The 14,843-nt window shown below is 34.6% G+C and overlaps 1 protein-coding gene across 1 annotated transcript in view; it reads left to right on the top strand.

Moving 5' to 3' along the window:
* Positions 1-6,406, top strand: part of SEPTIN14 (septin 14) — a 117,139-nt gene extending 110,733 nt beyond the window's left edge. Inside the window, exon 9 of the mRNA XM_039849233.1 lies at positions 6,227-6,406. Coding sequence (XP_039705167.1) covers positions 6,227-6,406 — 180 coding nt within the window. The remainder of the gene's footprint in view (positions 1-6,226) is intronic.
* Positions 6,407-14,843: the final 8,437 nt, after the last annotated feature.

Here is a 14,843-nt window from a genome sequence, read left to right as displayed (position 1 = left end):
TTCGTGTTGTTCAGGGAATCCTTTGCTGTTCAACGTATATCTTCAAAGGGAGAGATCAAGGTGACCTCTTATGCTGCCATGCTTCTGATGTTTTCATCAAACTTCGCCATTTTAATTATAATGCATCTTGATGTGGCCTGTTTAGATTCATCTTGTTTGGAACTCTCTGCATGTCCTCGATTTGTATGTCTTTTTCCTTTGCTAGGTTAGAGAAGTTTTCATTCATTGTTTCTTCACGTAAGTTTGCAATATTTTGCTCTCTCTCTTCTACTCCTGGTACCTCTAACATGCAAATGTTGTTACTCTTGTGTTGTTCCAGAGGTCCTTAAACTATTCTAATATTTTTTTAGATTCTTTGTTCTTTTTGCTTTTTCGATTGTTTTCTTCTACCTTGTCTTCCAAATCACTGATTCAATCATCTGCTTCATGTAATCTGCTGTTAATGCCTTCTAATGTATTCTTCATTTCGGTTATTGTGTTCTTTATTTCTAACTGGTTCTTTTTATGTTTTTTATATCTGCTTTTATGCTTACTATTTCTTTTTTGAAGCTCTCATTGCGTTGTTTGAGCATCCTTATAATCAATGTTTTGAACTCTGTATCTGGTGGGTTGTATCTCTTCATTTCACTTAGTTCTTTTTCTGGAGTTTTCTCTTGTTCTTTCCTTTAGGATTTTTGGTTTATTTGTTTCATTATTTTGGCTGTCTCTTTGTGTGTGTGTGTGTGTGTGTGTGTGTGTGTGTGTGTGTGTGTGTGTGTGTGTGTTTGCTTGGTTTGGTGGCCTTATGTAGTAGATGTTCTCTGGGTCCCAGGGGTGCAATTTCCCTGATCACCTGCACTGAGTCCTCCAGGAGTGTCTATTTTGTGGCATATGCTCACCTGTTGTAGTGAGCCTTGATTGCTTTTGCCATGTCAGTGGGTGGCATTGACCCTCAGGCTGACTGGCTCTGACTATTGGCCTTGCTCACAGCATATGATCTACTGTGTGATGCCTGACTACACAAAGCTGGATTAGCCCCAGGGGCTCTGGTGTCTGCTGGGACCTCCCTTTGTGTGCACTGCTTATGACATTAATTGAGTGGTACTTTGTTATTGTCTGAATCCAGCCTCTAGGTATATTAACTATGGGGCCTCTTGGTAGGGCCTCCCACGAAGGGCAAGGTCAGCCATTGCCTGTGACCAGCCTGAAGCTACCTGGTAGGAGCTATTAGTGATCCACAATTGGTTGCTAACTGTGGTCATGTGAGAGAGATCATGCTGTGAACTGAGGCTGGCTGCCACCAGTATAGGTTTTGGGCAGCTCAGCAAAAGCCCCAAGGCACCCCAAATCCTGCCATCACCTGCTGGTTGCTTGTAAGGCTCAGCCACTGAAAAACCTCCAACAGTACATGAGTTGGGTGAGGTGGGATCTCTTAGAGACAACAGGGTGGGGAGAGTGGTGTTCATCAAGATAATGCAGATTCAGGGTTGGTGCCAGTGCTGAGCCTGAGGCCGCTTAGCTAAAGGATCAGAGCACACCACAGCCAGCCGCCAGCCACCTGAGGCCGGCACACCCTGCCAGGTGTCCAAACAATAATACAGCATGGGTCTGGGATGGCTGCATATCACTGAAAATGCCTCCTGGGGTATGCTCAAAGTGTTTTCAGTGGTGTGTGAGTTGGATGTCTTAGGTTCCCAGGTAGTCACAAGTGTGGAGTGAGGAATTTCACCAGGTCAGTGCAGATTCAGATTTGGCCTTGTTTGGGGAGGGTTCAACACAGGAAAGATGGTGCCTGCCCATAGGCTGCATGGGAGAAGGGCTCAACACAAGGACAATGGCAGCTGTCTCCCCACTCCTCACTCTTAAGCTACACAACTCAGTCTCTCCCTGTATGTCTCTGGTACCTCCCAAGTCTCCATCCCTCCCCTGGAGCCCAGTGTACCTGTGAGCAAGTCTGTGCATAGGCTCTTTAAGAGGGTGCCAAGGTTTCCAGCAGCCTTCCGTCTCGCCTGGATGTACAGAATCCTCACTGTTATTCTCAATCAGATATGGGAGTTCTTCTTCCTGGCACTGGTGCTGCAGTTTGAGGAGCCCGATGTGAGGCCGGGGCCCTTCTCTCTTTAGGGGAGACCTGTGCAGCCAAGATATCCCTTCTAATTCTCAACTACCACACAAAGATGTAGGGCCAACCCATTTCTCATCTCTGTACCTCCTACCAGTCTTGACATTCCTTACATCCTTCATTACAGGACTTCTGTTCAGCTAGTCTTCAGATAGTTCTTCAGCTTAATCATCCTAATTTAGTTGCAATTTTAATAGGGAAATGTGCTTGCCTCCTCTCATGACCATATTAAAATTACAAATAAATTATTTTTAAAGTTTATCAAACCATATGTTTTAAATATGTGCAGTTATATCAATTAGCCCTCAATAATGTTTTTAATATTAAATTGACACCATCTCATAAGTAGAGGATCCAGCAGCATGTTATTAATGTGGTGTATGATATTTACAGATTTAAAGAGAAAACCATATTATCTCAGTACATACCAAAATATCAGTTTATATTAGGAACATAATTTTAAAATATCTTAATTTGGAGGGGTCTGGGCAAGAAGGCAGAGTAGGGAAATGTGCTTGCCTCCTCTCATGACCATATTAAAATTACAACTAAATTATTTACAACTAAAAAATAATTTATATTTTGAGAGTAGTTTTATGTTTCTAAGAAAATTGAGAGGAATATACAGAGATTTTCCATATACCTCCTATACCTATACATGCACAGCCTATTCCATTATCTGCATTACTCATTAGAATGGTGCATTTTTCTTTACCAGGAATAAACCTACATTGACAAATTATAATCACCCAAAGTCCACTTTTGGGTTTACTCTTGGTGTTATACATTGGGTTTGAACAAATGTATAATAATATATATCCATTAATATGTCATATAGAGCATTTCACTGCCCTAAAAATTCTCTGTGCTCTGCTTATGTATCTCTCCTCTTCAACCTCTGGCAAACACTAATATATTTATTATCCCTAAAATTTTGCAAAGTGTAATATAATTGAAATCATATAGTGTGTAGCCTTTTCAGAATGACTTCATTCACTTAGTAATATGTAAGATTCCTTTATGTATTTTCATGCCTTGATAGCTCATTTATTTTTAGCACTGAATAATATCCATTCTCTGAATGTACCACAGTTTATCCATTCACTTACTGAAGGACATCTTTGTTGCTTCCATGTTTTGGCAATAATGAGTAAATCTGTCGTAAATATTCATGTGTAAGTTTTTGTTTAGACATAAGCTTCAACTCCTTTGGGTAAATACTAAGGAGCACACTTGCTAAATCATATGATAAAAGCATGTTTAGTTTTGTAAGAAAACAAACACTCTTTCAAAGTGGCTGTACTGTATTACATTCCCACCAGCACTGTATGAAGAGTTCCTATTGCTCCACATCCTCCCCAACATTAGATGTCAGTGTTCTGGATTTTGGCCATTTTAATAGGTGCGTAGTGGCATCTCGTTGTTTGAACATTTTTCTGATGATATATGATGGAGATTTCTGTGTGCTTATTTGCCATTTATATATCTTCTTTGGGGAGGTGTCTGCTAAGATATTTGGTCCATTTTTAATCAGGTTTTTGTTTTCTTACTGCTGAATTTTAAGTGTTCTTTGTATATCTTAGATAACTTAGATAACTTAGATTCCTAGGTCAGACCTGTCTTTTGCAAATATTTCCTACCAGTCTATGACTTTTCTTCTAATTGTATCGACATTTTCTTTCACAGAAAAGATTTTAATTTTAACGAAGCCCTGCATATCAATTATTTCTTTCATAGATTGAGTCTTTGGTTATATCTAAAGCCAACACCATAAAAAAAGACAACACCTTGCCCAAAGTCATCTGTTTTCTTCTATGTTATTTTCTAGGAGTTTTATAGTTTTCCATTTTAAATTTAGGTCTAAGATTGATTTTAGCTTATTTTTATGAAAACAATCTTTGTCTAGATTCATATGTTTGCATGCGGATGTTCAGTTGTTCCAGTACCATTTGTTAAAGAGACTATCTTTACTTGCTAAATATGTTTTATTAGATTTCTTATTAGTTATGGGAGAGTTTTTTGGTCAATTTTTTGGAGTTTTCTACATTGATGAGCATGTTACTCATGAAAAAGATGACCTTATTTTCTCCTTTCCAATCTGTATACATTCTATTTCCTTCTATTGTTTTATTGCATTAGCAAGGGCTTCCAATACAATGTTGAAAAAGTGTGGAAGGAGAGAGCATCCTTGCCTTGTATCCAATTTTGGGGAAAACTTCAAGCTTTTCACCAGAGTAGTTAATATTTGAAATATTTATATATTAAGGTGAAGTTTAGATTTGTCTGATTTCTACTCTTGCCCTTCCATCTTTAAGTAAAACATTTCCTCAGTTAATTTTGCCATCACTTACAGAGAGAAAACTCTCATATCCCCAGCCTTTTCCATCATTCTTCTTGCCACTGTTTTTCTTTCTTTCTTTCTTTCTTTCTTTCTTTCTTTCTTTCTTTCTTTCTTTCTTTCTTTCCATCCTTTATTTTCTTTTTTATTATATTTTAAGTTTGTTGGGGTAACATTAGTTAATACAATTATGTAATTTTCAAGTGTATGTTAAAATTTGACATCTATATATTCTATTGTGTAATTACCACCCAAAGTCCAGTTTCCTTCAGCTACCATATATTAGATCCCCTTTACCCATTTCACCCTCCCCCAATCCCTGTATACTGACCCCCTTTACCCCCTCTTCTTCCCTCCTCCACCACCCCTATCCTCTGATAACCACTAGTCCATTGTCTATGTCCCTGAGTCTCTGTTTGCTTGTCCTGTTCATTTGTTCCTTTTAGGTTTATATCCCACATATAAGTGATGTCATGTGATTTTCAACTTTTTCTGTCTGGCTTATTTTGCTTAGTATGATTATTTCGAGGTCCATTCATGTTGTCACAAATGGCAGTATTTCATCTCTTCTTATGGCCGAGTAATATTCCATTGTATATATGTACCACACCTTCTTTAGCCAATCATCTGTTGTAGGACACTTTGGTTTCTTCCATGTCCTGGTAACTGTGAATAATGCTGCTATGAACATCAGAGTGCAAATATCTTTTTGGATATGGGTTTTAAAGTCTTTGGGGTAAAAATCCAGTAGACGGATTGCTGGATTATATGGTAGATCAATTCTTAGTTTTTTGAGGAACCTCCATACTGTTTTCCATAGTACCAATTTCTTGCCATTGTTTTTAGATACACATTTGTTTCTCCAGGCTCAAGATGTAATTCCAAGAGACACATGATTCCAGGAAAGGAAAAAAAAAATCTTTATTTAGAAGCATGAAACTCAACCTTTGCTGCACACTCAAATCACTTGTGCAATTTTTTTAAAGCATTGATGCTTGGGTTTAAGCTCCAGATAGTCCAATATAATTGATTTCTGCACAGCTTGAATACTGGGAGATTTGCAAGCTTACTGAATAATTCTAATGGAGATCTAGAATAAAAAAAACAACCACTATTAACACATACCTTCTCCGATGCATACAAGCATCCTTATGTCCTTCAGTAAAGTCATGTTAAAGACCCAGGCCCATCTCTAATGTAATCCATAGTGATAGCATCTCTTTCATATGGCTAATTTGATTTATTTTAAATCCCACAGATTAAATAAGACCTCACAAATAAATAAAAAGTAACTGAATGAGGTACTTGAAGATTTTTGTTTGTTACTATAATTATGCTAATTTTACTTAACAAGAAAATTATTATTTTTTTTCAGAAGGTCTTTAACAATTAAAGTCTCAACAAATGTTTTACAATCCATGCTGTATTTTAAAATATATATTTATAGTGAGCATGAATCTATCAAATTTCAGTTGAAGAGATTTGTGGGAAAGTGAGTGAGAATATATTCCTCATTAGAAAAAGCAAAGTATTTAAAAAATTGAGTGCTCTTTATAGCTGTGGGTTTTATTACATTTGGTTCAATTGAAACATTTTAAAAATTTAATTGATAAAACATTTTTATATCTCAATTTTTACTTTAAATATAAAATTTTGAAGTCATTATTAATATCAAGCTTTACCCTGATGATTAATATATATTTAATAACCAGATAAAAGAAAAACATATTTCTGGGGATGTGCCACCGTAGTGTGCTTTGAGTCACAATTGCATATTTGTTTCACAGCTACAGGACAAGTTTGAGCATCTTAAAAGAGTCCAACAAGAGGAGAGAATAAAGATTGAAGAGGAAAAAAGACAATTGGAAGAAGAAATAATAAATTTTTATAAAATGAAAGCTGGCTCTGAAACATTGCAGACTCAGGGTAGCACCAATATAAAAAAGGACAAAGATCGTAAGAAATAGTCCATTCTTATCATTCTCTATGTTATTGAGCCCTATCACTCTTGATCCTATCTTTCTGTGAGCTTGTTTCATAGCATTTTATTCTGATTAAAATTATATTACTTAAAAAAATTTCTACTTATTGTATATTTTCCTCAACTAGAATGTAAGCTCCTTGAGAGCAGGTACCTTAACCATCTTGTTAGCTGCTGTATCCTCAGTATTTAGAACAAAGACTAGCACAAAGTTGACCCTCAGTAAGTATTTGCTAAAATGAAAATAAAATCAAAGAATTACATGACCCAATGTAAAAGTGTTGATTATCTGTAAAAATTCCTTTTCCATAGCACTGCCTGTGGATAAAGTACAAATATAGCTGCTATTTAAAAAATCTAAGTAGAAGTAGATTTGTTGGAGAGTCATAAACTATCTTTTAGGGATAATTTTTCTTATCAAAATCTACTGATAATAATTTTTTGATAATTTTTATTACAATAAAAATTGAGTTTTTAGTTAGAGCTTCTATACTGTGATGTTAGTCTTTGTAAAACTAATATTTAAAAGTTAGAGAGAGCCAGAGAACAATGGGAAACCATGTGTTACATTTTGGGGATAGTATTATGCCTTACAGATTTGTGGTATGTGTTAAAGCTAAAGTTACCAAAGGTTTAGAAAATAAGATAATTTTTTCCTAATATCAAAATTGTCCTTCCAGGATGAAAGTCATACCAATTCTATAATGCACATAGTACAGTGTAACGAACACTTATAAATAACATGTTTTTAAACATATACTTGCAAGCTGCATTGAGCACAATGATATTTCAGTGAGTGGAAGTGATACATATTCTTTTTTAAAAATATTTTTTATTTTTCAGTTACAGTTGACATACACTATTAAATTAGTTTCATGTATACAACATAGTGATTAGATATTTATATGACTTACTAATTGATCACCCCAATAAACTCAGCATCCATGTGACACGGTACATAGTTATAATACTACTGACAATATTCTTCAAGCTATACTCTGCATCTCCCATGATATTTTGTAACTACAAATTTATACTTTTTAGTCCCTTCCCCCTTCAGTCATTTCCCACCCCCATCCCGGCAACAATCAAAATGCTCCCTTTATCTATAGTCTGGTTTCTGTCTTGTTTGTTCATTCATTTACTCTGTTCTCTATTTCCACATATAAATAAAATCATATGATATTTGCTGTCTAACTTACTCCACTTATCACAGTGCCCTCTAGGTTCATCCATTTTGTTGCAGATGGCAGGATTTTATTCTTTTTTATGGATGGGTAATATTGAATTGTATATGTGTACCACCTCTTCCATTCATCCATTGATGGATGCCCAGGTTGCCTCCATATCTTGGCTTTTTAAAATAAAGCTGCAATAATATATGAACGCACATGTCCCTTCAAAGTAGAGTTTGGAGTTTCTTCAGATAAATACCCAGGATCATGATTACTGGGTTTTTCTTTGTCTCTTGTTATGGCCTTTTATTCAAAGTCTATTTTGTCTGGTGTATGTATTTCCACCCTAGCTGTGTTTTTTTTTTTTACATTTTATTTTGACGAACTAACTCTTCCCATCTCTTTACTTTGAGTCTGTGTGTGTTTTTTTGATCTGAAGTGAGTCTTTTGTAGGCAGCATATGTATAGGTCTTGTTTTCTTATCTATTCAGCCACCCTACGTCTTTTGATTGGAGCATCTACTCTATTTACATTTAAAGTAATTGTTGATAGACATGTAGTTATTGCCAATTTATTATTCATATTTTTTCTCTTCCTCTTCCTCTTCCTCCTCCTCCTTCTTTAAAAAGTCTATTTAACATTTCCTATAAGACTATTTTGGTGATAATAGACTCCTTTAGCTTTTAAAAAAATTTATTGGGGTGACATTGGCTAATAAAATTATATAGGTTTCAAGTGTACAGTTCAATAATATGTTATACACATATTGCATTGTGTGTTCGCTACCCAAAGTTAAGTTTACTTCAGTTGGGTCCTTGCTCTTTATCACTTTGAATATTTTGTGCCATTCCCTTCTGGCCTGCAAAATTTCTGTTGAGAAATCAGCTGACAGTCTTATAGGAGCTCCATTGTAGGTAATGAACTTTTTTTGTCTTGCTGCTGTTAAGATTCTCTCTTTGTCTTTAATTTTGGCATTTTAATTATGATGTGTCTCAGTGTGGACCTCTTCGGGTTCATCTTGTTTGGCAATCTGAACTTCCTGGGCTTGTATATCTATTTCCTTTGATGGATTAGGAAAGTTTTCCATCATTATTTCTTCAAATAGGTTTTCATTTTCTTGTTCTCTCTCTTCTCCTTCTTATATCCCAATGATGCAAATGTTATATGCTTGATGTTGTCACAGAGGCCCCTTAAACTATCATTTTTAATTCCATTTTGCTGTTTCAATTGAGTGTTTTCTGCTATCTTATTTTCTAAATTGCCTCTGCTTTATGTAATCTGTTGATTTTCTGTAATATATTCTTTATTTCAATTATTGTATTCTTCTTTTATGACTGGTTCTTTTTTATATTTTCTATCCCCATTTTTATGTTTCCTATCTCTTTGTTGAAGTTCTCACTGAGATCACTGAGTGTCCTTATAACCGGTTTTTTGAACTCTGCATCTGGTAATTACTTGTCTCCATTTTGTTTATATCTTTTTCTGAAGCTTTGTTTTGTTCTTTCATTTTGGACATTTCTTTGTCTCCCTAATTTTGGCTGCCTCCCAGTGTTTGTTTCTATGTATTAGGTAGAGTTGCTATGTCTCCTGATCTTAGTAGAGTGGCCTATGTACTAAGTATCCGGTGGAGCCCAGTGATAAAGTCTTCCTGGTCACCCGAGTCAGGTGCTCTGGATGTGTCCCTTATGTGAGTTGTGTACTCTCTTGTTATAGTTGAACTTTGGTTGCTGTTTGCACATCAGTAGGAGGGATTGACCATCAGGCTGACTGATTGTGAAGAATGGCTCTAACTATAGTGGAGGACCTGTTGTGTAGGGATTGACCCTATAGAGCAGCATTCTTTAATACATGTATTAATGTGTTTAAGAATACATGCAGTTAGGTTTTTCTTAGAAAGTACTTGCAAGCTGTGTTGTGTACAGTGTATTTCAGTAATTGGAAGCGACATCTGTAATACATGTTGTGTAGGGTTTCAGAACATTTGAAGCAAGCATGTTTCAAACAAAGCTTCTTGCAAGCTGCACTTAGCATATGTTTTTTTCAGGGAATCAAGGTGATACTCATTCTGTAATACATTTAGTGAAGTATTTAATAACACTGCTAATATAGAATTTTCTAACAAGTCTACTTGAAAGTTGCCTTTAAAACAGCTTTATTTCAGTCGGTGGAGTTATACCCATTTGATAGTTCATGTAGTGAAGTATTTAGGGACAAAAGTAATTTAGGTGTTTCTAGGAACTTTTTTTGTAAGCTGCATTGTATGATGTTATTTGAGAAAGAGGAAGTGATACCCATTTTTTTGATAGAGAGAGTAAAGTGTATAAGAGCAGTTGTAATAAATATTTCTAAGAACATATTTGAAAACTGTTCAGAAAAGTGATATTTCAGGGAATTTAATCATAATTTTTTTGTAATACATGTAATGAAGTATTTAACAACATTTGTAATGGAGAAAGTACTTGCAAGTTGCATTGAGCACCATGTATTTCAGTAACTTAAAGTAATATCTGTTCTTTTATGCATGTTGTGAACTGTTTAAGAACATTCAACTAAAGATATTTTAAAACTAAATACAAGGTGCATTCAGATGAGTGTTATTTTGATGAATGGATGTCATACCATTCTGTAATACATTGTATGAAGTCTTTAAGAACATGCAATTGAGATGTTTTTAAGAATGTTTGTAGAAATATTAATTGCAAGCTGCATTCAGAGCAATGTTATATCAGTGTATAGAAATGATCACTATTTCATATGGCCTATAGTGAATCGTATATGAATAATTATAATGAAAATGTTTCTAAGAACACCACTTGCAAATTGTCACTGATAGGAAGTGATACCCAATAGGTAATAAATGTAGTGAACTGCTTAAGAAACGTTGTGATAAAGTCATTTCTAAGAACACACTTGTAATCTGATTTCAGTCAATTGTTATAGCACTGCATGTGGTAAAGTGTTTAAGAATATTTATAACAAAGATATTTCAATAAGTGCTATTTGCAAACTGTGTTCACGCCAGTGTTATATTAGTGAAAAAAAGTAATTTCTATTTTGTAATGAATGTAGTGTTTAAAGATGCTTGTAATAAAGCTGTTTCTAACAACTTTCATGAAAACTACATTTAGAATAGTTTGAAATCAGTAAATGGAAATGAGCCATATTGTGTAATGTATGAAGTGAATTAATTAAGAATATTTGTAGTAATGATGTTTCTGAGAATGTTTCTTGCAAGCTTCATTGAGAGCTGTGTGACTGAAATGACACCAATTCTGAAATAAGTGTAGTGATATATTTCAGTTCACATTTCATAAAGATGTTTTTATAGGATGTTATTTGGAAGCTGATTTCAGAAAAGTGTTATATAAGTAAATAGAAGGAATCCTATTCTCATTTGTAATAAAGATGTTTCTAAAAATGCTACTTGCATATACATTTATACCAGGATTATATCAATAATATAATCAGTTGTTCTTCATTCTGTAATGCATGTAGTGACTTGTTTAAGAATATTTGTAATAAAGATATTCTAATTTTGATACTTGCATGCTTCGTTCAGACTGCTGTTACATCAGTGATTGTAAGCAATACTCATGTACTGTATGTAGGGTAGTGTTTAAGAACACTTGTAATAAAGATATTTCTGCAAACACAACTTATAAGCTCTTCTATTCCCATGTTTTATCGGTGAAAAGAAACAATCCCCATACTCTTATATGTGTACTGAAGTGCTTCATGAACACTAGTAATAAAGATGTTTATAGAAAATGCTAATTGCAAACTACACTGAGACCAGTGTTTTATCAGTCAGTGTAAGTGATCATTCTGCATGCAAGCATGAAAAGATGCTCAACTTCACTAGCTATTAGGGAGATGCAAATCAAAACCACAAAGAGATACCACCTCACATCTGTTAGAATGGCTATCATCAAGACAAGTAATAAATTAAAAATAGAATTACTACATGACCAGAAATTCCCCTTCTGGGTGTCTACCCAGAAAATTTGAAAACATTTATCCATAAAGATATATATGCCCTGGTGTTCATTGTAGCATTATTCACTGTAGCTAAGACATGGTTTAGGGTTATATTTACTGTGTTAGGGTTAGATTTTGAGTTAGGATTAGTGTTAGGATAAGGGCTGTTGTTATGTTTAATTTTAGCTACAGTGTTTGTGTTGATTTTATAATTAGGGATAAGGTTAGGGTCAGTTTTGGGGTTAGTTTTAGGTTTTGGGTTCGATATTGATTTTTTTTTTAGGGTTAGGGTTAAGGGCCCAGGGCTGAATTAGGGTTAGGGTTAAGGTTAATGTTAGATTTTGGGTTAGAGTTAGGATTGTGTTAAGGGTTAGGTTTTGAGTTGATTTATGATTAGGTTTAAAATAGTATTAGTGTATGATTAGCATTAAGTTTATGATTTGGGTTTAAATTAAGGTTTGGTTTAGGGATAGGAATAAGATAATAGTTAGGTTTAGAGTGATGTTTAGCATTAGGATTAAGTTGAGTTTAAGTTTTTAGTTTGGCTTAGTATTTGGGATAGAATTACAGTCAGGGTTAGGGTAGGAGGTATGTTTATGCTGAGGTTTACGGTTTAGTTTAAGATAAGGTTTAGGTAATGAGATTGGATTAGGGTTTGGGTTAGGTTTAGGGTTAGCTCTGAGTTTTGAGTTAACTTTAGGTTAGTTAGGTTTGAAGTTAGGGTAAGCACTATGGTTATGGTTCAGTTTATGGTTAGGGTTTAGTTTTTGATTAGGGTTAGGGTTAAAGTAAGCTTTGAGATCAAGGTTTGTGTTAAAAGTAGGGTTTGGATTAGGGTTAAGATTATGGTAAGGGCTTGCCTTAAGGATAAGGTTAGAATCAAGGTTCAGTTTTGAGTTAGGATCAGAGTTGGGGCAGAGTTAGAATTAAGGGTAGGGTTCCTGTTAAGTTTGAGTTTATGTTTATGTTTAAAATGAAGGTAAGGCTTAGACTTATCTTTGAGATTAGGCTTTCAATTTAAATATGGATATATAGGTTTAACTTTAACAAAAGGGCTAAGCTTAGAGTTTGGTTGAGGTCTAAGATTAAATTTAGGTTTTGATTTAGGTTGAGTGTTAGAGGTAGGGTTCTGATTATGTTATGATTATGTTGAGGGTTGAGTATGTGATTACGGTTAAGATATACTTATAATTGGATTTGAGGTTAGGTTATAGGTTTTCGTTAGGACTGGGTTAGGGTGAGGTTTAACTTTGAGGTAGGGTTAAAGTTTAACAGTTTAGTGTTAGAGTTGGGTTTAGGGTTAGGTTTCATATTACTTTTATGGTTATGGTTATGGTTAGGGTTAGTTTTTGAGCTGGTTTAGAATTATGGTTGAGGTTTTGATTATGGTTAGAGTTAGAGTTTTGATTAGAGTTAGCTTTGAAGTTAAGGCTTGGATTTAAATTAGGATTAGCTTTTCTTTTAGGGTGAGGATTAGGAAAAGAGCTGGGTTAGTGTTGGTGTTTGGACAATTGTCAGGTTTATGGTTAGCTTTTGAGTTCAGGTAGTTTATGGTTATGGTTAGAATTAGCTTTGAACTTAGGCTTTACTTAAAATTAGAGTTAGGATTAGGTTTAGGGCTAGGATGAAGACTTGGTTGAAGTTAACATTAGGGTTTGGGTTAGGCTGAAGTTAGCGTTTACGATTCTGTATAGGGTTAAAGACAGGATTAGAGTAGCTCTGAGGTCAGGGTTTGTGTTTAAATTAGGATGTGTGAGTCCTGTTGAATCCACAACTGTAAGACCCGCTGACCACCAGAGCCAAGCAATCAGTGGGTATAAATGATCCTTTAAAACACAAAGCCAAGTGACGTCAGAAACATGGCGAAGTGAGAGATTCCCCAGATCTCTCCCCTTGAAACAATAAGTTGAACATCCAATACTCAACAAAAAACACCCAACCTGTACACATGTATGTCTGAGGGATCTGCATTTTCAGACAAATAGTAGACTAAAATTTCCTAAATTTAAGGAATGAACTGGAGCTTGGAATTCAAGAAGTCAACATAACTCCCACCTATCTCAACCCACAAAGGCCTTATTTAAGACACATATATTAAAATTATCAAAAAACAATGACAAAGAAAGAATTCTCAGGGCAGACAGGGAAAAGAAGACAGTAACCTATACAGGAAAACCCATTAGATTATCATTGGACTTAGCACAAACCTTACAAGCTAGAAAGAAGTAAAATCAAATATTCAAAGTATTAAGTAAAAGGAACTACCAGCCTACGATAGTGTATCCAGCTAAGCTCTCCTTTAGATATGAAGGAGAAATAAAGACCTTTCCAGACTAACAAAAATGAGGGAATTCTCCACTGTGAGGCCTGCATTACAGGATATACTGAAAAGGGTCAGCTGACCTAAAATAAAATGACAAAAAATACATAATTAGGAGTAAGGTGACTAGCAGGCAGATAGAAGCAGAAGAGTGAAACCCTTATTAAGAACAGAGCAATATAAACTTAAATAATAAGGAGAAATTTGCTATTGTAAGATAGTAATGAGCATTCAGCTACATAAGGACAAGTTGAGATAACAATGACAGAAAAGGAGAGGATTCAAAGAACCAAATGTGCAAAGAGGAATGGAGATAAGGCACAGACAGAAGAATATGGACTACTATATATATGTAACTATACTCTACATATTAATAATGGTAACCATACAGCAAATTTCAGAACTCAAGTATGTAACATAAAACAAAAAGGACCAGAAGAAAAATCCACAAAGCCAAACAAAAAATAAATAAATAAAATAAATAAATAAATAAATAAATAAATGATGATATTTCAACATATCAAAACTTTGGGACATGGCAAAGTGGTCATAAGAGGAAAGTTCATATCATTACAGGACTATCTCAAAAAACAAACAAATAAAACAAAACAACAACAACAACAACAACAAAAAACAACAATGAGCCCAGATAAAAATCTGATACTTCATCTTAAAAAACTAGAAAAGGAAGAACAAATGAAGCCTAAATTCAACAGAAGGAAAAAAAAATCAAAATTAGAGCAGAAATATATGAAATTGAAAACAAACAAAAAATCAATAGAATAAATAAATGCTACAAAGAGCTGGTTCTTTGAGAAGGTTAATAAAATTGACAAACTCCTGGCTAGAATCACTAAAGAAAAAAGAGAAAGGACACAAATAAACAAAATCAGGGATGAAAGAGTGGAAATTATGACAGACACTGCAGAAATACAGAGCATCATGCAAGA

The sequence above is a fragment of the Pteropus medius genome, unplaced genomic scaffold (assembly GCF_902729225.1).
Source record: "Pteropus medius unplaced genomic scaffold, Ma_sr-lr_union100, whole genome shotgun sequence".
Taxonomy (NCBI): Eukaryota; Metazoa; Chordata; class Mammalia; order Chiroptera; family Pteropodidae; genus Pteropus; species Pteropus medius.
The sequence above is the reverse complement of the archived record's forward strand: the minus strand, read 5'-3'. Positions and strand labels throughout refer to the sequence as shown.